This window comes from Aphelocoma coerulescens, chromosome 9 (genome assembly GCF_041296385.1).
Source record: "Aphelocoma coerulescens isolate FSJ_1873_10779 chromosome 9, UR_Acoe_1.0, whole genome shotgun sequence".
NCBI classification, from domain to species: Eukaryota; Metazoa; Chordata; class Aves; order Passeriformes; family Corvidae; genus Aphelocoma; species Aphelocoma coerulescens.
In genome coordinates this window covers 3403754-3426454 of record NC_091023.1, presented here as the reverse complement: position 1 = coordinate 3426454, position 22701 = coordinate 3403754, and the positions used below count along the sequence as shown (strand labels likewise).

Sequence of the window (22701 nt, the reverse complement as noted above, 5' to 3'; positions counted from 1 at the left end):
CGCTCTGGCCGCGCACCCGGAAGCGGCGGCGGGGCCGCGCCATGGCGGGGACGGCGCTGAAGCGGCTCATGGCCGAGTACAAGCGTGAGTCGCGCTCCCCGGGCCCCTCGCGCTGCCCTCCTGGCAAGATCATTGCCAAAGCCCGGGAGGGCCCGCGGGCCGGGCGGGGTCGTGGCGGCCGGGGGACAGGCCAGGCCAGGCCGCTGGCCTCCCTCTCGGCACCCGGGGCAGCTCCCTGTGCCCCGCCGGCCGCTGTTCCTTCCCCCGCCGGCTGCAGGGTCCTCTCTGCGTCCGGATAGAGCTCTCCGGGGCGGTGGTGAGGGTCACCGGGCGGGTACGGGGCACTGCCGGCTTTGAGGAGGCTGTGGGAAGGGGGTCCTGCCCGGAACTCTCCCGCTGGGACACCGAAGGGAGGATGGGGTGCGGGTGGCACCTCTGGGATTCCGTGGCTCCGGGAGCTTAGTGAACGGGGAGGCTGGGAAGCCTGGGCAAGTGGCCAGTTATTATGATGTTTTTCCCTGTTAAATTTTCCAGATGGAACAGGATACAGGTATGGGAATCTCTGTTGCAGAGCTCTGTTACATCAAAGATAATTAGAGCTGTTTGTCAGGACAAATACCTTCTGGTTGTGGCTGCCCCATCCTTGGAAGTATCCGGGGCCAGGTTGGACGGGGCTTGGAGCAAGCTGGGCTAGTGGAAGGTGTCCTTGCCCACGGCAAGGGGTGGAACGAGATGAGCTTTAAGGTCTCTTCCAACTTGAACAATTGTGTAATTCTGTGAAGTCCTTAATGGAAGCAGAGTGGTTAGTAAGAGGATTTAAACTCGGATTTAGTAACCAAGGATATAGACTTGTTTGTTTAAAAATCAGTGTGAGATGTGACTGCAGGGGGTGGCGAACAGTGATCCTCACCAGTCCCACCCCAGGGAGCAGAGACAGGCTGGGGCCCTCTGGGAATGCCAGTTCTTCTGGGATGGCTCATCTGCTCTCTGATGAGTTTGAGAGGTATCCAAAGGTGCCTTTTGTTGGCAAACAATACTTGTTTGTTTACCTAGGTGCTTTTGGGCTTTGTTGCTCTGGCTTTTATTTACAGCGAGGAAGTAGAATGGAGAAAAGAAATGTTTGGTGAGGATGGAGGGAGCTGGGCTCTAAGAACTGGCCTTCTGCTCCAAGGAAGGTCACTTACTGTGCTCCCCTGACTGTCCAGGGATGGGGAGTTGTTTCCCTCTGTCATCATTTAGTGAAAGACTCCAGCCTGTGTAAAAGAGAGTATTTATAGACACATATTTCCTGCCAACACTGTGCCTGTTCTCAGGCTGCTCTGCAGAGCAGAGGTCTCTAAGATGAGCTGTCACACAGGTGTTTGGGTAGCCAGGGCCCCACACCCAGTGCTTGGGCTGCTGCCACTGACAGCTGGGGGTGGTGAGCGAGCTCCGCAGCTGTGTGGGTAAAGTTTGTGCTGACAGAGTGTGTCCTAGAAATCTGCATTTTCCTGTGTAATCCAGAGGCAGTGACCTGAAAAACAACCACAGAAAGACTTGGCACTGCTTCTGTCCTCTCCTATCTATCCCCTAAGTCTCAAAAAAACATTTATGATCCTGTGTTGTTGGGGAGCACAGACATCTTACTGGAGTGTCTTGTATGAATGAAATCTTTAGGAAAAATAATATGAAATGACCTCAGAAAGATTTTGACTTAATGCCACAGGCAGACATGAGGTGAATCTCCTCTGCCTGGTTTCCCAGGGTAACACTAGTCATGAACAGAGATAACGTTTTGTCTGTGATCTGCCTTTACAAACGTCCAATAAAACACAGTATTGTGAAAAAGGAATGTAACTCGCAGTGGCTAATTGCACAGTGCTTTCTGGAAACCTGAGCTGCAGCAGTGCAGTAAGCCAGACATTTTGGTGTCTGTGGGTTCCCCTCTGCTGCACGTCCAGTTTTGTTATTTTCCATTAGGACATCAAACCTTGCTACAAACCCCAGGATCAAGCCTGACTTACAACCCCTTCCCTAGTGTTTCACTAAAGACTAACAGTTAGTTGTAGCTCTTCAGAAGCTCTTAGCCCTGTAGAGATTTTCAGCAAAAGTTATTTTGGAAAGTAAAAGTAGCTCCTGGTTATAGGTAGTTCTGCTGCCTCTTTTTGCAGAAGAAGAGCAAGTCCTACCTTGGGACAGGGCTGGAGTCTGAGGTTCAGCTCAGTGTGAAGTTTCTCCCTCCTGATGATGTGTGTTGCTGGTGTGGATGTGGGTACTGCGAGGCCCTGGGTGAATGTGGGCATGGAAATGGTTTTCAGTGACCTGCTCCTGACTGCCCACCTTGGATGAAATCTTTTATGTGTTATGTACAAAGTTGTGGGCACAGTCTCTTTGCTTTACTTTCCCTCTTCTCCTCTATCTCTTCCCTTTAATTACTTCTAGTCATGACAGTGGTGTTTGGCAGTCAGTGCCTTGCTGGTGGATGTATTTTCCTTACCAGACTTCTAATTCTTTCCCTTTTTTTCTTCTTCAGTTTTTGTCTTTGATTTGTTCTGTGCATGTGCACACACATGTTTAAGTCTTTAAATAAAGATCTGTTGTTTCCTTCTGTGAAAAATTCTGTGAGGAGTTTCTACCTGTTGGAGCCCAGATATATTACTGCATTTTGGGAGAGGCTGTGAAATTGCACTGGTTTTCTTTCCTTTTAAAGAAGAAAGGGAAGGTGTCTGTGGACATCCAGATGACACCCATTGGGTTTTTTGTCCTCATTTAGATCTTTGCATGTTTGGCTTTTTGCTTTCTCATATTTATTATCTACTCTGCCAGAACTAGTTCGGCTAAAGCTTTAAAAACAAAAAAATCAGATATAAAAAAGGGCATCATTTTTATTAGAGCATATGTCTGTTGTTAATTCTAGATGTATAATAGTATTAAGGCCTGACATAAGTCTCTCAGGGGCTTATATTTGTGAGAATTAAGAGATGGAAACCTTCTTTTCCTGTGTTTACTGTTTCTTGATGTAAGATCTTAAAGATGTCTTATGCTGGCTGAAATTTTGATTCTAAAATGGGTTACCCTGAAAGAACTGAATCTCTAGAGACCTGAGAATTGTAGTGCCTGATTGTATGCACTGTATTTCCTTCGTGGTACAAACAGGCAACAGAGCAGAGCAGTGGATTGTAATGCCAGTGGGTTTCTTTGGAAGTGCTGTCGGGTTGAAAATAAGAGATTTATGTTAATTGTGAGATTTGGGAAGCCACAGAAATAATAAACCTTCTGAACCTGGCAGTGCTTCAGTGGGTACTTCCTATCCTTTCTGCCTGGGGAGAGTTGTGTGGAGTCAGAAGAAAACGGATTGTTTTCAGGCATCTCAGTCCAGATGCTGTCAGATACTGCAGGGAGCATGTGCCCATATTTCCTGAGTCCTGGGCTTTTAATCCCTTTGGAAGTTTGCTAAATGGCCGCAGTTTTTAGGAAACATACTGTTGAACTTCTCTTTTGAGGATGATCTTTTCAGTCTCTTCAGTGCTTTATCAAGAAGGTATGTTTTCAGCTCTCCTGAGAACCATCTCCAAGGTGTAATTGGCTGATAATGACTCCACAGAGAGCAGTGAAATGGAATGGAAGGCATTGATCAAGTGTGTGCAGCAAATCTGCCCTCAGTTCATAATAGAAGCATCACACTTGTCTAGTGTCAGCTCTGGTTTAGGCTTACAAGCAAGAGTTAAAAGAGACTTTAACTGACCTTCCCCTTTACTTCTTTCAAACTTGATTCCTCTCCTAGTTTGCTGGTTTATTCTTTTTTCCAAATTAACTGCTTGTCCTTCTGCCTTTTGGAACCCCTTAATAAGATGTTGTTGCTCATGCATTTGCTCTGTAGGAATGTCCCCGAAAATCCAGAATAAAACTCCTTAACACCAGTGTAGTATTCAGAAGCAGGCATGACTTTATTCCAGCACTGGATTCACAGGGAATAACTCTAACATGAATGTGTGGCTCAAGATGCTATGTTAGCCAGAAATACACAAACTGATGCAGAGCTGTTTCACCTTGATGTCTTCTTGGGGGTCTTTAGGGACCAGACATGGGGTAGTTTTTTGCCCTGGTTATGTAAAGCTGCACGAGGTTCCATGGACTGTTAACCTCTGGTAAGCTGTTTCCAACAGGATCTATCTGGATACTCTCTCTGCTCAGCATGGGCAGAGGGCTCAGCTCCTTGCTATCCAAAGAAGGGTAATGGAGTTGGGAAGGGGCTGGAGCACCAGGAGCAGCTGAGGGAACTGGGGGTGCTCTGCAACTCCCTGACAGGGGAGTGGAGCCAGGTGGAGGTCTGGCTCTGCTCCCAGGGAGCAAATAAAAAGTTGCACATGGGGAGGTTTAGATTGGCTTTTAAGGAAAATTTCTTCACCGAGTGGGACTGTTTGGCCTAGCTGGTCTGTCAGAGTCGCTCTGCATGTGATCAGAGCATTGGTTTTAGCCTTTCACTGCTTTCTGCTGCTCACTTATAAATAAGTGGCCACACCCCGTCTAACATTCCATTAAAGTGACCCTGTTTTGGAGGCTCTGGTGAGCTGTAGCAGCTGATGTTGTGTCAGCTCCCAGCAGTTCATGTTGTGCCTCTCCAAAAACTGGGCTCACAGTTTCCTTTTGAGCAGCTCTAAAGAAATCACAGGGCAGGATGTTACCATCCCCGTGGAAAAGGGGTTTTTCCTTTCTCAGTGACCAGCAGCCACTCAAAATCAAAGCTCCTGTGTCCCTGAATGCCCTGTTTCCACTTTACCTGATCCTTAAGGGTGGAAACCTCTTTCTCTGAGGGGAAAGCTGTGCAGGGAAGTGGAGAATTGACCTTCTGTCCTCAAGAAGACCCTTTGCCTTCTGGGCTTTGGCTGTTTCTTCCCGTTGTCCCTGTTCTCCTTGGAGCAGAGTGCTGTATGACACACTTCCATGTAGCTGCCCACTGCAGGGGATACACATGGACTGCTGCCAGCTTTTCCAGGGAAATCATAGGAAACATCAGAGGGATCCTCTTCTTAGAGAGAGCCACAAGATGGAGCAAAATGATTCCAGGAGCTCCTGTGTTTGTCATCTCCCTCTTTCTGTCTAAAAACATCAACGAGAAAAGCTATTGGAGACCCCCTGTGAACGTGGAAAAACCTGCCATGGAATGCCAGGAAAACCATAAGGCTGAGTTTCAATCTGCTGCTGGGATTTGGAACTTCAGAGAGGGCTGGTTAAGGGCCAAGGTTAAGGGCACCCTGAGCAAACAGAAGAGTTTCATGATCTCTCCTGGCAATGCATCTCAGCATCATCTTTCCAGTAAAGGAGCTGTTTTAAGACAAAAATCTGTTCTTCACAGCACTACCCACAATTTTCACCTGCAGCCTAAACAGAAACTAGGTCAAGTGTCTCATTTATTGGTTTGTGACTTCACATATTCCCTGGGTCCGTGTTCCTGCTTGTTTTCCTGCGTGGGGATGCATGTGGTGGTTCTTATGGCTGTGTTATGTGTGTGTTACTGGCCACTGGTGTTCCAGAGGCCACTGGTTAGGAACCCAGTGCTGGAGAAGCAGCTGAGAGTGTCACCTCCTGCCACCAGTTCCAGTGGCTGCCCCATGGCTCGCTCGGAGCCTTGGGGCTGGTGTTGAGCCCCTGGGACTGCTGGCTCACTGGTTGCATGTTAGCAGCTGAACTGTGCCTCAGCTGCTGCTGCCTCCCTGCAGAACATCAGAAACTGATGATCAGTCCCCTAGATAGGAGAAAATCTGGTGGTTATTTTATCAGCACGTGGTGTACTGGCCTTCACCAGCTTGAAATAAGGGGCTGATGCTGAAGGTTATTTCACAAATTTGGAATTGTATCAGTTTCCTAGAGAAAGTGAGGATTGATGGATCCAGAGGTGCTGTGTGCAGCCATGGCTATTTTATTGCTGCTTTTTTTTTTTTTTTTTTTTTTTTACTCACATTTTCCAGGCCACGCAGGAGTGGGATAGAATTTGGGGAACAGAGCTGCTTGTCAAATCTCTTGTGTCTGCTTCAACTGTTTTTGTGTTCTGGGTTTTGCACTGAGGTGCATCAAGCCTGAATGGGTGCAGAGAAGTTACAGGAGTACAAACTTCAGGCTGTTATAGTATCCAGCAGATAGCAAAGAGGTGCAAGAGAAGAGTGTTTCCCAGGCTTTGTGAGAAGAGTTTTTGTCTTCCTTCTCAGGTTTAAAATTATTGCCTCTGTGAAGATGGGGGACTCGATGATCCTAGAGGTCTTTTCCAACCTAAACAATTCTGTGACTCCAAGGCTGGTTCTAGGAGCCTGCAAAACCCCAAAGTGCCAAATAATTTTGTCTAGAACACTGTCCTGCATGAAGCAATGGTGGTGGGGCCCCTGTGCTAAGCTGTGGCCACTCAAACACCCCCTGAAATGTTTGGGCTTGCAGGTCACCTCAATCTTCCTTGTGTTTCTGTCTTTGCAGAGCTGACCCTGAACCCACCAGAAGGGATTGTGGCAGGTGAGGAGCTGAGCAGGGTTTGTGCACTCTGGAGCTGTAACCTTGTGTTCAGGTAGCACTGAGCATTGTTCTGGTTTATTTCACAGGTCCCATGAATGAAGAGAACTTCTTCGAATGGGAAGCCCTGATCATGTGAGTTAATACTGTTTGGTGTCTTAAATCAGTAGTTGCTGTGATGAGCTTCTAGGAGAGCAAGAATGTAAGAAGGTACTATCAGTTCTGCATGACATCAGCATTGGCCTGCCTTGGGCTGGAAACTCCTCTGATCCAAACAGGGAGTTACATTTGGACTTTCAACAGCGTGACAGAAGCAGCACTGGTGATGTGTACAACTTGTTAGGGTAACTTTTTGTACAGGTGTCGTAATAATAAGCTTGCAAATCTGCCAGGAATCCTCATTTGGGTTCCCTTGGATATACATTACATTTAGAAACACTGTAGGAAACAAACAGTTGCTTGTAGATCACACAGACCTGTTGGAATGCTGCCTAACTGCAAATGCAGGACAGCTTTTAAGTGGAGCAAAATACACAGATTATTAGTGACAGGAGAAAAAAATCAATGTCTAAAATTAGTTTACTTACTATTCAAATTTTTTCAGGAAAAATTGAAAAGTTTTGATCAGAAAAAGTATTAAAATTTAAGCAAAAATTCTTTTGAAGTTCCTTACACTTCGTGAATTGGTTGGTGTTGTCAAGAGTTGGATGCAGTGGTTTTGTGTGGAAAGAGATGCACTCTTCTGTTGGTGAATAGCTCTGATTGTGACCTGCTGTGTTTTGGGGGTGATGAAGACTCCTTTACAAAGCTGTGTTCTCTCTCTTCCACTCCCCAAGTGATGGGTGTGGTTGTTGGTAGCAAAATTTACCATGAAAAGACAAAATCTTTTTGCCCAGCCATCTTAAAGGTTGTCTTCTCTCTTGCTTATGCTCTTATTCATGCTGTACCTTCTTTGGGAACTTTGAGCACATGGAATAACTGGTGATTTTTTATAAAATAAAGTTCTAAAATGGTAGGGAAGAGGAAAAAAGACATTTGTTGCTCACATCTGACAATTTATGCAAATACCGCACAATTAAAAAGTGAAGAAGCTCCAGACCACCAAGTCCATCTTGAAGCTGGTGGTCTGTTGTTAGGGTAGATCCTGGTTCTGCATTTCAGGATTCCTTTGGTAAGAACCAGTGATTTCCTTTCCTTCAGCCAGGGCTGGGTTGTCCCGGGGGACTCTGGGGGCAGCAGGCAGTGGCTGTGGCCCCACTCGCTCCGTGCCCGCTGTGATCTGGGCAGGTTTTCCCTGCAACCACCAGTGCTGACTGAGGAGATTCTCAGCTGGCGTGGGTGGCAGAGTTTTCCTAGCTTGGTTTGCTTGGAATGTGTTGTCTAGGGATGAAAAACAAGATTTCTGTCTCTTGGGCTCAGGCATGCAACCAATACAAAAGCATGGCGAGCTGTAGCGAATTCCCTATTCCACACAAGCCGGCTGTGTGGGTGATCCTGCTGCATGGCAAGCAAGAGCCTCTGAGTTATTTTAGACCTTGGTAAGTAGAGGTTTAGATTACCACTGCTTGTTTGCTCAGTGATGGCAAGAGTTGGCAAATGCCTCTGCTTATGTGCAGTGATTTCTCCTGGGATAACAGGTTGTGCTTCCTGGTAGCTCAGTCCCCTGAAAATAAACACTTAGCATGGAAATAGGTTGTTTTGTTGCCTGACACCAGAGATTTTGGCTGCAGGGTCTTATGCTTTCTGTGAGAGGCATAGTCAGCACTTGTGCTTCGTGATGGGCCAGATTTTGGGTCAGACAGCTGTGATTGCTGGGAGCGTGAAAATCCCAGAGGGTTTAATGCACTTATTGGAATACGGAAGGAAATTCCTGCTTATTGGTACTTCCTCACAGCAGAGGTGGTGTGGCTGAGTAGAGGTTTCCTGAGGGACACTCAGAACTACTTCTGAATTGCCTAGAAAATACCTTTCCTGATGTTTCCTATCACATCCTTAAAGAACAGAGGAGCTGCTTGCAGACTTGAAAGCTCTTTAAAGTGCTGAGTGTTGAGCTTCAGGTCTTTGTCAGCGTAAAATGAGAGGCGGAGGTGCTTTAATTTTGGTTTCTGTATTGTGTGTGTGTGTCATAATAAAGTTATATTTTAAGATCTGCTCAATTTGGAAGCTGGGATACAATGGAAACATGTTTGCCCTAAACACATTTGGTTACTTTCATCCCTTTAGAAACCCTGTTAGTAGCAGTGTTTGCAGTACCTTTGAAAAGCAAGTTACATGACTTGTTTGTATTTGTCTGTGGTGATCTTCTCCAGTGTTTTGTAATCTCAAATGTGCTGTGTGAGATTCAGGGAATGAGGTGTGCAGATGAGAAAATGAGAGTGAAGCTGCCTTCAAAATTTTAGATAGATGAAGTGCAAAAGGTAAGTAACATAATTGTGAAAAGACCAGAATACTTTTCCTTCACCCAATTTATATAAAGCTAGAGCACATATAATGGCACATAACTTTTAAAAAAAAAGAGACTTAAGAGAGAAAAGACATCTCTCATTTATCAGTTCAAAGGTAGGCTGGGTAATGTTACACAGATTGATGTAAGAGCTTGGCTTGGAGATAAAATAATGCATTTTTAAATAATGGAAATAACAATTTGTTTCTCCAGTCTTCTTGCCTGCAGCAGCAGTGCTGGAGGAATGTGAATCATACAAATGTTATGGCTGTAGTGACATCTCTAAAGGGGAGACCAGATCTTACACTCCCAAAGTGAGTGTAATGGGCACAGAACTGAAAAAACCACGTGAAAACCCAGATTTCTGAAGGCTGGAGGTGGGGAGTATTCTTGAAAGCCAGATCTTTGCAACATCATTTCAGGAGAGTTTGCCTTATGTTGCTCAATTCCCTAGCGCTGCATGAGGTGCTTCAGGCTGTGTTGTGTTCATGGATTTAACATTTCAAGGCCAAGTTTTGCCCTCTTTGGTTGGCATGTACAAGTGTTGCTATTAAAGTTTATCCCCAAAAGACACAAAAGCATGTGATGGTTAAGTACTTTATTAGCCCAAAGAAAACTAAACAGTAGAAATTGAAGTCAACATATCACAAAGCTGTTTAGAAAGGTAATTAGATCTATAATTAGGCTTATGACTTTTGTTCCCATTCCCCTTTTGGGCATCTTGGTTGTGAGGTTTGGTGTTTTTCCAGCATCTTTTTACAAAAAAGCCATTTGCAGATGTATGTGGACCTGTGATTATAGAATTAGAATCACAGAATCATTAAGGTTGCAAAAGACCTCTGAGACCATTAAGTCCAACCATTTGTCAAGCACTGCCAAATCCACCACTAAACCATGTCCCCAGGTGCCACATTCACATGTTTTTTAAATGCTTTCAGGATGGTGACTCCACCACTGCCCTGGGCAGCCTGTGCCAAGGCTGAACAACCCTTTCAGGGAAGAAATTTTTCCCAATATCCAACCTAAACTTCCCCTGTTGCAACTTGAGGCTGTTTCCCCTTGACCTGTCTCTCGTTCTCTGAGAGCAGAGCCCAACCCCCACCTGGCTGCACCCTCCATGTAGGAGAAGGGTCCCCCTGAGGAGCCTTTTCTCCAAACTAAACAATTCCCATTAGCTGTCCTCCTCAAGGTACTTCTCTCTCCTATTTGGTAGATACCCACTGCACTTCTCTGCCCCTTGCATGAGCAACAGGCAGCTCCTGGAGGTCAGAGCTTCTCATTTTCATGCTCCATCTTCTGTCAGCTTTGGAATTGCTGCAGAGCAGGGGGGTGATTGCAGAAGCTGCCATGCTCTTACCTCCCTGGCCCTGCCAATGTCCTTTGTGAGCTAAAAGTGATGCTGTCAAGTTCAAATGCTGAGTGTTTTGTAGTTGCAAATGCTGTCTTGGATTAACTTTAATAATTTCTTTGAAGTTGATCCTGGCAGCACTGAGTGGCTAAAACAAAAGCATTTTGCTCACATAATGCAGGGCCTAAAATGGAGTATGTTGGGTTGAGTGTATTTGACAGAAGAGCCCTTAAGGCTGTGGGTTTGCTCTCAAAACAGAACATAGACACCCACCAGCTTTTCAATGCCTGTATGTACATACTCTCAGAAGTTCAACAATAAGCCTTTAAAATGCAGCTGGAATTAAAACGGTCATGAAAAAATGCAGTCAGTTTACTCTCAGATGTGAATTGAATCCTGACTAAATTTAGGGAAAAGGACAGAAAGGGAACAAAGTGGTTGAGATGGTTTAGCTTTCATTCTTGCAGAATGTTGATGCATTTCTCTTAGCTTACCTGCCAGTGTCAATATTCATGTTTAAATCACATAGTTCTTGTGTTTATCTGCCAGCCAAGTCTTTTGATTCCCAACGTTTGAGAGAGTAAGTCTTCTAGGGCTTTAGGATTTGCTGCTCTCCAACTTTAATGTTCTTTCTGGCATAGAGAGTGGGGACTGGGAGGAGGAGGCATGAATATATTCCTAACCCTTATTTCCCAGACAGTGGAACCTTTGTTTGAAGGGCTTTTTACTAAATACATGAGGTTTCCTTGGCTACAGTTTTCAGTGCTGAAGCTTTTTTCGTCATCTTTCCAATCAAGGGAAATCATGTTTGTGTTACAACTTCCAGATGGTTCATCAAGTTAGAATAAATCATGGCTAATAAACTTGTTTTTTGCTCACTTTCCACAAGTGTTTTATGTAGGCAGGGTAAAATAATTGTCTTTATGTTCTCAACTCGATTGCACTTTGAACTAGATTCTGAACACAATAAGGAAATGTTCCTACAAGAACCCTGATGAAGCCATTTGTTCTCCACCTGCACTTGAGCGAGGGCAGACTCAATACCTGAAGTCTGCAAAGACACATTGTTGTCCTGCCTCTCCTCTGACAATTATGGACTCTGAGCTGTGTTTTTATTTTTACAAACCTTCACTGTGTTTTCTGCATCAGGCAGTGATAAGTGTTTGTGTGGTTGTGCTAGATGCTGGCAGTTGGGATCTCTGTGGGGTTTATAAATTAATTTTGAGCTCCAGCATTTGACATCTCTGTCTTGTAGAGCATAACAGTATCTTCAAAGGCACAGGAGTCCCACACCTGCCTCTGCTTTCGCTTGACGTGCAGACACTCAAATCCTGGAACATGCCTTGGAGCCAGATACTCCAATTATATCCAGACACACCCTACTAATTAAACAGTGTTGTGACCTTCCTAGTAATTTAGTGTGCAAGCTTTGATTTCCCCCTTGCCTCCCAAGCCTCATATTTGGATTTAAGTTTATGAGGTGTGGGGTAAGAGCACCTTAACTCTTTGTTTCCTGGAGAAGATGCTATAACCCATGCCTCACACATCTCATTAGACAAGAACTTGGGTGAAAGAGCTGTTTAAAACTTTGGTGAATAACATTTTATCTGTTTCTAGGGGTCCTGAAGACACCTGTTTCGAGTATGGGGTTTTCCCTGCTATCCTGAGTTTCCCGCTCGACTACCCGTTGAGTCCTCCGAAGATGAGGTTCACATGTGAGATGTTCCATCCCAACAGTGAGTCTGATGCAGCAGCATGCACAGGGGAGTGGGTTGCTTGTGCAACTTAAAAAGCAGCTTTTGCAGCAGGAGAGCCAGCATCCTTCCTTGAGGGTGGTTCTCTCCCTTTCCAACCCTGAGCACCCAGGATGTCTTAGGGTCCTTTTCTCTTTATCCCATTATTCCTCATAAACCTTTTACTCATAAACAGTCCAACAAGGATTCCAGCAAATTCCATGCCTTTAAATCTTCCATACAGGATGTGAGACTTAGTGAATTAATACAGGCTCTTTCCAGACACAGAATCATACAATATTGCTGAGTTTGGAGGGACCCATCAGGATCACGGTGTTCAGTGCAGGACACCCCAAGAATCCCACCATGTGCCTGGGGGTGTTGGTTCCCAACACACCAGGAACCCAGTCTTGCTCTATGGCTTGTATTTGGGTATTTTGGTGTTATTTTAATGACTGAAAAGTTGTTTATGGCTGCAGCTTTATTAGGCAGCATGGCTTTTGCCCCAGGAAATCTTAGGTTTGTTTAACATTTCTGAGGGGATCTCTCTGAAATACACAGTGCTCTGTCCAAGCAAACACATTTGCAGGTGTTTAATATTAAAACTTTGCTGGCCTTTGCTCTGCAATACTGATTGAGTTGTACTCCATGATCATAAAGATCTTTTCCAACATTAGTGAATTTATGATGGTGACGTTATTATTCAGTGGGAGTAATTGCATGACAAGAAGTACAGCTAACAGGTTTGAGCCTTGGATGAAAAAACCTTGAAATCTGTTTGCAGCCTGGACTGCTACTTTCTGGAATCAGCCTTGGAATTCTGTGTAAAATCATTGCTTCTGACATCTGCTGAATCAACATGGATAGTGCAAAGGTTGTTTGTTACTACCTGGGTTTGATGGGCTCGATCTGTGTTCAGGCTGTCAGGTCTCTGACTCTCAAGAGCAGGAAAAGGCAAACGCTGTGCTCCTGCCCAGTGCTTCCTCTTCAGCTGACATTCTTGCACTTGGAAAACAAAGGTCATAATCTCAGCTGGGAATCAATTTATTTCATCCTATATACAAGGAATTTTGCAGTTTCTTGAAGTTTCTCTGTTATTCCCTTCTGGAAGCACCGCTTGTGCAGGTTCTTGCCCATTTAATCCACATCTTTCTGTTCTCCTGTGGAAAACACACCTGCATGTCACAGCACAGAACTGTGTGGACATGCCCAAGGCAGTGTGGCATCACCTCTGGAGCTCTGATGTTCACAGCAGGGCAGCATTTGGCACTTGGAAGCAGTTGTAGCCATGTCAGCACCTTGTTCCAGCTGGACTAATTTACCCAAACTTCTTGCCAGGACTGGTCTCCCTGAGCAAATCCTTGTGCCTGCAGCTCCAGCTGTGGCCTTGGCTTGAGGTTCACTGCTTGCAGCTGTGTTGTGTGCAACACTGCCAGGAGTGGGGTGTGGAGAAGCACAAATTGCCTGACTCTTGTGTTAAAGAGTGGCTTTGCACATGGGTGTTTCTTCCATGGGATAATTGGAACATACTGGATGGTCAGCTCAGCTCTTTAGAGTCCTGGGACTTGGAGTCTTCTTAACCTGAAGCTGAGATCACTGAAGTAGACACTTGAATCTTTCTTCTTAGCTGGGGTTGTGGTGGGCTGGTTCTACCCAGTAAGGCTGCAGAAAGGGGTGGCCGGGCTGTGCTTTTTCTGGTTTTTCCTCTCCCTGTGAGGAATCACAATGAAAATGTTTAAAAAGTCTGGTGTGTTCCCTCATCTTTGCAGTTTGTGTTATGTGGAGGGGGAATCGAGATACCACAGAACTGTCTTCTCTTAAAGTAAAATGACCTCCTTGGGTGCTCTGGTGAAAATAACTGAGTAGTGATTAATGGCATTGCTTGCATTGGTACTGAGCGTCAGCATGGGGAGATCATAGGAGGTTTGGGAGGGATTGTTGGAAGGGGCATTAAAACCCATCCCATTCCACTCCCTGCCATGGGCAGGGACACCTTCCACTAGCCCAGGTTGCTCCAAGCCCTGTCCAACCTGAACACTTCCAGGGATGGGGCAGCCACAGCTTCTCTGGGCACCCTGTGCCAGGTTCCCACCACCTTCTCAGGGAAAAATTTCTTCCCAATATCCCATCTAACCCTGCCCTCTGGCAGTGTGCAGCCCCTGTCCCTTGTCCAGTGTCCCTCTTCGGCTCTCTTGGAGCCCCTTTAAGCACTGGAATGGACTCTGAAGTCTCCCTGGAGCTTACTGTTCTCCAGGCTGAACGTTCCCAGCTCTCCCAGCCTGTTGCCAGAGCATCTCTCTGTGGCCTCCTTTGGACTCGTTCCAACAGCTCCACGTCCTTAGGTTGGGGGCCCCACAGCTGGACAGGGGTAGGTCTCACCTGAACAGAGGGAGAGAAGATCCATACGTCTTCCTGGAATCAGCCTTTGATGTCTCGACTGTGCCGCTGTGTTCCAGCTGTTTTAAATGAGGCACTGCACAGAAACAGGAGACTCCCTCACCACTGAAATGCCTCCTACCAGTGGGCTCCTGACTTGCAAGAAGTGCTGATTCAGCACCTGCTGTTTTCACCTCTTCCAGCTACGGTTAGACCAGCTCCAGTCCCCAGCCTGGGGCTGAAGGAAGGACTGTAAATAAAAGTCTTCCACGGTGCTTACGTGCTCGGGCAGACATAGCTGGGTGAATGGAAGGAACTGGAAATGAGCACAGCTGCTTCCAGCAGTCATTCCCACTTTGTTTTGTTTTGCTTTCCTGGCAATGGCACCAGTTTGGTCACCTGAGGAACAGAAGCCCTGACATCATTGCACTAAAGTTGTCATTCCTTAGGAGGCTGTAGAATTAGGCCACATTGCTAGAGCAGTGTTTTCTTTTGTGGTGCCTCTTCAGCCTTTGGTTTCATTACCAAGTCAGTAGAGTCCAGTCTCTGTGAAGACAACTTGTACTGTTGCAGACACATTGCTTATGCTAAAGGTGGGAGAGGAAGCACCTGGATCCTTAATTCATAGGTTTCCTTGTTTCCAGGTGCTTTAATGCAGCTGAGCTTTAAGCAAAAAAAAAAAAAAAGTGGGAATTCTTCTGTAATGTTCAAAAAAAGATCAGTTCTACTGTTCATAATATATCTAACATAACACTTTATTTTTTCTCATGTTTATAATATATATAACGTAACACTTTTCCATCCTTTGTGCAATCCTTTTCATGGTCACAGTCCAGTGGAGGACTCCAATGTGCATTCATTTCCATTTAAGTAGGACTGGTTACCTGCTTGGAGCTGTGTCTGTGCATAAATCCTTGCTTTATTCTACCAGGCTGCATTATTCATTTTTCCCATGGAGCCTGTCACTGTTATTAAATGACACAAGTGCTCCCAGCAGATTTCTGGTGGGGAAGGAGTTTGTTAGATTTGCTTAAAAAAGCTTTTTCCTAGGTTTTTGTCTTTCAAATTTTGTGTCCCCTTGCCTAAAGAGGAAATTTAAACCTGGATTTAGTTTTAGTCATAGAAAAGCCAAGTCTCAAGGCTGATCTATGCTCAGGACTGATTTGAAGATGCTGAGCATTTCCACTGAGTAACAACCACTCCTCTGTACTTTTTGTGCAGTTTACCCAGATGGGAGAGTCTGCATCTCTATCCTTCATGCTCCTGGGGATGATCCCATGGGATACGAGAGCAGCGCAGAGCGGTGGAGTCCCGTGCAGAGTGTGGAGAAGATCCTCTTGTCTGTCGTTAGCATGCTGGCAGGTGAGCACTGTCTGCACTTCTGAGTGAGCTGGAACTGCCTCCTGCTTCTTGCTTTGGTCACTGAGCAAAGCACATGGAAAGCTGCTCAGCAGCAACCACAGTTCTTGAAGCCCTGGTATTTCTTTATTTATTAGTAAACCAGTGCTCTGAGAAGAGTTGGAAAAAATGCAGCTGAATTAGTAACAGGTGTTCCTGTTTGGGGGTGACTGCAAGGCTTTCCTTCCAGGTTGGTAACAGCCAAGCCAGTAGTGATGGGTCAGGTGGGTCTAGAGGCTCAGCTGGTTCCTTGCTCCTGGACAAAACCCTCTATGTATTTGCTGTGTTGGCCATTCAGCTTTTAAAGCTGTGGATTACAGCCTGTGTTGGATTTGGCTTTGGCAACTGAAGGGTTATCAGACCTAACCAGTACAGTACACTGGAGTCCCTGGCCTCTGATTCAGAAGCCAGCACACTCAGTTTCTCTTTGTTATTCCCAGCCTAGGAATGTGCCCCACTGTGCCATCTCTGGTTCAGAGATGAGACCTGAGAAGAGACCTGGGGTGAAAAACTTTTTGTGGAGCCTTTCAGATGGTTTTCCCTAAATCTAACAAGGGCTATGGATCTGCTCTGTCATGTACAGCTCTCTGAAAGATGGATCATTTTCCACACCATGGACAGAGCCACTGAACTGCCTGAAGAGGGCAGAGCCATGTCCCTTAGAACTGGTTTTGAAGGATAAATGGGTTTAGAAGCTGCAACGTTGACCAAAGAGCAAGCAACAGATTCCTACATGGGACTGTTTTAGCTTTGGAATAGTAGCCTGCTGTTGGCAAGCTGTGCAGGCAGATAGCACCCCATGGGCTTCCCATGGCTTCCAAGAGCTTGGTTTGTGGTGCAGCCTTACCTGGACTGGTAAGTGTGGGAGTCACCTGGTCTCATTCACTGCCTGTGCATCCTGTTTTCCCATGGCTTTTGGAGGAATTAGGCTAAAACACCAGTGGTCAGCTTCTTTCAGGGTACTGGAAAACTCTGAGCCCTGGCTCTGCAGGTAATGTAAGCCCAAGTTTACCAGACTGGGTGACCTGCACACCTGCTGATTTTTAAGATGGACCATCAGGATTGTGTGGAGAAGGATGGGAGCCCGAGATACTGCCATGAACTGGGCTGGAGTGGGCGAGGACTGGTGTGTCAAGGGAAGTGGGTAGAGTGTGTTAGTGCCTTGTGGAACCCTGGGACAGGATCCTGCTGTGTGCTGCCCACAGACCTGGTAAATCCTGGGTTTCAGCTTACCTCCATACAAAATGGGGAGCCCCTGGGACTGGAGCACCTCCTGTGCTTTGGAAAGCGTTCCGAAATCATTGGGTGAAAGATGTTGCAGAAATGAAAGCATGTTCTATGGGTTTCCTTGGATTGTTTCGTTGTTTTTTAATAGAACAAGCCATCCCAACAAGTGACAGCCTGTTTGGGTAGCCTGCTTGGAGGGGCTTTGTGTCTGGGAAGCTGGAGAACAAGACAAAAAAACGTTCTGCAGGGAGAAACATGTGGTTTTAAAAGCCCTTGACAGCACTGGGGGTGCCACATTGTGCTGGCCATGTGCACGGTGGGGCTCCACTGCTGAAAGCACAAACAAAAGAAAGTCCTGCTCCTCTGCCACTTGTTTCTTGCCTAAACTCGACTTTGTTGTGATATCCTTTCTCTTGTGGTCAGCTAAATCAGAGCCTTTTGGGAATCCAGGAGCTGTCGTTGGATTTGCCTTAGCAGTGTTTCTGTAGTCTCAGGGAGGAGAATTGTATGAAAGCCTTGGGGAAGTGGCATTCTCGAAGAAGCAAGAAGCTCCATTGCCCACCTGCATTTGTCTTTCTCGTTTCAGAGCCAAATGATGAAAGTGGAGCCAATGTAGATGCCTCCAAGATGTGGCGGGAAGACAGAGAACAATTTAACAAAATTGCCAAGCAGATTGTGCAGAAGTCGCTCGGACTTTAAGCTCACAGAGAGACTGAAGTGTTTTATATTTCTCTCCATCTGGAAACGAGCAGTGCTCAGTGCTGGTACCAAAAAGGAAAACTTTGTAAAACTATTGGCCTAGTTCTTATAATTTGTTATTTATTTACCATCTCTTTTCTTCCACTGCTCCAGAGAAGCCTCTAGTTCACTCACTAAATTATGTGGGAAAGGGATTTGATGGTAGAGAAAAATACAGAGACGATGCTGTTTCAAAGGCTGCTTGTTGCTGCCTTACTTTGTGGTGCAGAAAGCCTGGAGACTTGGCAATCTGCAGCCCTCCCTCACCCATGTGCTGTGGGAGAGCAGTGCTGGTTTGGATCATCTGCTGGAAGAATTAGTTGTGGTTTTATAGGTAGCATTGCATCTGGAGCAGCAGTAGACAGGAAAAAATCTCTCCATTCTATGATATTTGTTAGGTTAAGGGCAGCAGTTGCAATCAGATCTGATTTGAAGAGTACAGTTAGCAGGAGAGGCTATAAAGCAGGGTTGTAGTCAGGGTGTGTTAGCAAAGAAAGGAACTTTGGGGAGTGAGCTGTGAGGACTGGCTGGGGGTCTGGAATGGGCTGGTGTCTCCCTGTAACACTATGAGTTTGTACTGAGCCTTTGAGTCAGTGTTGGCTTGGCAGAAATCCCAAGAGCTGCTTTATTACTCCTTGAAGAAGACACTGAGTTGTAAACTTTACACTCAGAGGCCCAAGGTGTAAAGGCTGGATTGTTAAACACTTTGGTCCAAGTTCACCTGGGCCAGGTAGGTCATTGGCAGATGGAAAATCCAGTGAGCATGTGTTTGCTCTGCTGAATAACTCATAACTCTGCAGGAATATCAGCTCGCTCTGGTGACACACGAGTGCTGGGAAGATTTGGCACTGCTTTGCCATTACAGCCCCGCCACCCATTTTCAGGTGACTGAGCCAAGATGAGCATGATGGACATACAAAAATTACCTGTGCCACTCTACATGGAGTGCTCTTGTGTATCAAATAGGAGCCAGAGGAGACGGGCTGCTTGCTCGAGGATGGTACGACGTGTGTTTTGGACTGCAGTGTTGTAGCCAGTGTGAAGGGTGCAGGAAATACCAGCTGGTCACTTCCTAAAACTGCTGAGGGGCCTCTGCTGACCTTGCTGCTGTGCAAGCCAATCTCATGTGTAGGTCCAAACTTCTCCAATTTACTACAAGCAATAACACGCCCATTTATAGCAATTTTGTTGGCAGCTTTAAACGGGCTAAATTTGACAAGGGCTGTTTTTTGTTTTTAAATGTGAAAAAAGCGTGTGACGTGGAAGGAGTCACACCTTGAAGAAGGCTGTACACAGGTGATCATGTGCGTGGTACAACTGTTGAGCATTCCTGTCTTGCTGTCTGTGCTGCAGATCGCACTTTGCCATCGTTCTGCACCTCTGAAGAGTTGTATTGCTACAACCTGCTGATTTTACCTCCTTTTAGAAGTAATTGTGGCTTTGATGTAAGGGTGGGAGTGGGACTGGACATAGCTTGGGAGCAGAGATGATAAAATAGTGTTGTACCTAACTAGTATTTCAAGGCATACAGGAAAATGTAGCACTTTACGAACACTGGGAGTGTTTTTTGAGTTGGAGGAGAGGGAGGATTGCTCCTGGAGTGCTGCAGCCAGAGAGCTGCAAGAGCCCCTGCAGAAACACACACATGGCAAAAGTGGGGTTTGCTTAAGTGCAGAGTGTTTTATTCATGTGTGCTTGCTCATTATCTTGATTTTATGGTGGGATTTAGTCTGTATACTGAAAATAAAGTGATTCTATTTTCTCCTTTTATAGTTGTACACGAATGTGTTGCAATGGGTGTTGTATATGGGTAACCACCTGGCCAAGAGACTTGCTCCAGAGGAGTGGAGGGGTTTATTCTAACCCAGTTAAAACTTGGGATACTTTAGGAGGAGTGGAAGAGCTGACATTATTGCATGGACTTTCCAGGCAAACGTCTTGCCTCTAATGCTGGCAGTGGCTGGGTAATTCAAAGAAAACTGTAAAAATATGACAGTGGGCAGATCTGCTGTAGTTTGCTCCTTAGAAACATTATTATATCCATGTGCCTGGCCTAGGAAGTTCTTGTGAACACACAACAGGTGAATTCATTCAGAATGTGCTGATATCAGCCCTTGGATTTGAGGAGGACATGTAGATCATAGAATCACTCAATAGTTTGAAGGGGAAGGGACCTTAAAGACCATCTCATTCCACCCCCCTGCCATGCATAGGGACGCCTTCCACTTGGCCAGGTTTCTCAGATGTCCAGTTCCTACTCAGAGCTTCCATAGTCCCCAAATCTCTGTTCAGAAATACAAATCCTTTATTTTTCAGTGACTGACATGCAGTGAGCTTGCTCATGGGTATTTGAAGCCACCCTGTGACCATACCTACCTCCCAGTCTTGAAGGTGACAAAATGTAGGCAGAAGTTCACCTCAGAGGACTAAAACTTGGTGTTGGCATGAGAACTGTCCTAGTTGGTGGCTATTTACTCAGCTGAAGCCAGTGGTGAGCATTTGTGTTCATCAAAAGAAGTTCGTTGTTCATTGTGTTCATTTTGGAAGGAATTGTTCCCCGTGATGGTGGTGAGGCCCTGGCACAGGGTGCCCAGAGCAGGTGTGGCTACCCCATCCCTGGAAGTGTCCCAGGCCGGATTGGATGGGGCTTGGAGCAGCCTGGTCTGTTGGAAGGTGTCCCTGCCCATGGTAGGGGGTGGGACTGGATGGGCTTTAAGTTCCCTTCTCACCCAAACCATCCTGGGATTCTGTGAAAGGTTTAAAGGTGGCAGTGTGCTTGGCATGTTAGATTCCTGTTTCTATTTGCCAGAAAGAACTCAAACTAAAACTGAATCCTTGCATAAAGCAGGAGGATTCAGCTCACACAGTGGAGGTCTGTGGGCTCCTGCTGTGACCCGCTGAGAGGGTCTCATGGCACTGGCACCTTCCTGCAGGTGGGGAACACCTGAAAGGTAAGGCTTGTAAAGTTGGTGTGTGGATCCTGGGATAGACTTCCCTGAAAGACTTCATCGTGTCCCTTCCTGAATGAGCACTCATGTTGGCAGGATGTGCAGTACTGGCCAGTAGCAATGTTTTTCTGAGCAGTTGTCATTTTTCAGCCTGAAACACTTACTATAAAACATGTTCCTTGGGGAGTGTCAGAGCTCTACAGGTGTTATGCATGTAGGTAAAGTATTAAAGATTTTTTTTTAATCCTTTTCTCTGGATTATATTTGCTTTAGCCTTTTGTATTAAAAGAAGAACCCCAACCAAACCCTTCAACAAAGCTGTAAAAATGCAAGCAACATCCTCTTTAAAGCCTTTGTATATACACACACATCCACACACGCTCACTGTTGTTTTTCCTTGGCAGAGGGGCTGTGTCAGAACACACACAGTGGGCTGTGAGACATCCATTAGCTGGGTTGGTGTGCCTTTGAAAGTGTGAGAGGCGTTGGAGCCACATGAAACGGCTGCAGCTCGGGGGCAGAGCCAGCCCCGGGCTCCCTGCCAGCATTTTTTTTGCCTTTCTGGAGCGGTATCTTGAATGGAAGGTGGTGCTGTGCATTGGGATGGATGCAACAGGGAAGCTCTGTGCCTTGGGAAGGCCCTTGCTGTCTTCCTGAAGTTGTGTCTTGGTGGGCATGCTCTGTGTGTTTTACCCCTGTGAGAATGGAAAGGAGAAGCAGCCCGGGTCTGAAATGTCCGTCCCCAGCGCCAGCCGTGCTGCTGATCCTGGGATTGTCTCGGATGTGGGATTGGTGCAGCAGCCTCCCCTGTCCTGTGGTGTGGGGCTGTGCCAGGGCAGGGACGGAGGCTGAACATGGGAGGCCCTCACAGTACCCTGGCAAGACACAGCACAGGTCACATGTCCCGTGTGCTTTCTCTTTCAGATTTCCCTGACTCAGGGGAAGAAGAAAATCCCTGCGCTTCAGGAAGGAGGAGTGTGAGGGAAGAGATGCTGGGGGTCTTGCTGCCAGCTGGAGGCAGGGTTGGGGGTAGCACAGGAAGGGGAAGGTGCAGGCATCTGGAGAATTCCTCTAGCATCTGAGGGCCTGAGCTGCCAGCCCCAGCGAGGGCTCCTGGTGTCCCCTCTCCTGCTGCCAGGTGCCACCCGATGTCTTGGGCACCAAAAGTGCTGTGCCAGGCTCCCTGGTGCTGCAGGGATGAAACCCATTGCTGAGGAGGGAATTGTTCAAGCCATTGAACATTTGGTGGTCCTGCCTGGTGCTCTCACGGCCCCACGGGAGGGAGCGTGGGATGGCTGGGAGGTCTGTGCCTTCCTCATGACTCCAGCCCTGGTGATCTTCCTGCCTACCCCAGCCTGCTCCAATGAGTCTTCTCCCAGGGCAGGTGGTGTGAGAGCCCCAGGAGAACCAGCCAGGTGGCTTTTGAAGGTGGCTCACACCCCCCGAGTTGGGACTGGGCAGTAGGTAAGATGATGGGGTGTGTTAATCCATAATTAATGGCAGTGACACGGCCTGTGGGTTATTACAGGGTGAGCAGTGTGTGTGAGCTCTCAGGAGGGTTTTGGGAGCGGGTCTGTCTGGTCATGTCCCTGAAGGGCACAGGGGGGAGATGAGCTAAATCCTGGCCTGAGTCCCCTTCCTCTGTGCATGGGGCATCCTGAGTGGGGAACGAGGCTGTGGCTCTGTCACAGATCTGACCAGAGCCGGGTGTCCCCAGCTGGAGGGACTGTGGGGGTGGCCAGGATGGGGTGTCCTGGGACAGGGCTCACTGAGGAGCGAAGGCAAACGCCCCTGCTGCGGCCAGGGGCTGCAGGGTGACACCGGAGGTGGGTTCAAAGCAGCAGAAATGCAGGATGCAACACGCAGGGGGTGGGGGGCACCCACGCACTTGGGTGCAGGGCCCGGCGTGGGGAGGCTCTCCACCCACGGCTGGGATGGGAGTTTGGGCCCAACACAGATTTTTCCCATGCCAAAATAATTTGGCAGATTGAACCCAACTGGGGTGGCATGGGG

General features: G+C 46.9%; 1 protein-coding gene across 3 annotated transcripts; it reads left to right on the top strand.

The window, feature by feature from the left end:
• Positions 1–19508, top strand: UBE2G2 (ubiquitin conjugating enzyme E2 G2). 3 transcript variants are annotated; one of them, XM_069024431.1, is made up of 6 exons: positions 1–84; positions 6445–6480; positions 6567–6612; positions 11886–11983; positions 15599–15739; positions 17589–19508. In XM_069024431.1, exons 1-6 carry the CDS (start codon positions 42–44, stop codon positions 17699–17701), a joined length of 477 nt encoding a protein of 158 aa, XP_068880532.1. In that variant the 5' UTR covers positions 1–41; the 3' UTR covers positions 17702–19508. The 3 variants fall into 3 exon arrangements, with proteins under 3 accessions (XP_068880532.1, XP_068880531.1, XP_068880533.1); XM_069024430.1 differs by having other exon boundaries at positions 11886–12004; XM_069024432.1 differs by lacking the exon at positions 1–84 and adding an exon at positions 134–316 and having other exon boundaries at positions 11886–12004.
• Positions 19509–22701: the final 3193 nt, after the last annotated feature.

Excerpts from the sequence above, each read along its gene's own strand:
- UBE2G2 (XM_069024430.1), top strand. The coding sequence starts at position 42 with ATGGCGGGGACGGCGCTGAAGCGGCTCATGGCCGAGTACAAGC. Across the intron at positions 85-6,444 it reads GCTCATGGCCGAGTACAAGC|AGCTGACCCTGAACCCACCA; the intron begins GTGAGTCGCGCT and ends CTGTCTTTGCAG. Across the intron at positions 12,005-15,598 it reads TGAGATGTTCCATCCCAACA|TTTACCCAGATGGGAGAGTC; the intron begins GTGAGTCTGATG and ends CTTTTTGTGCAG.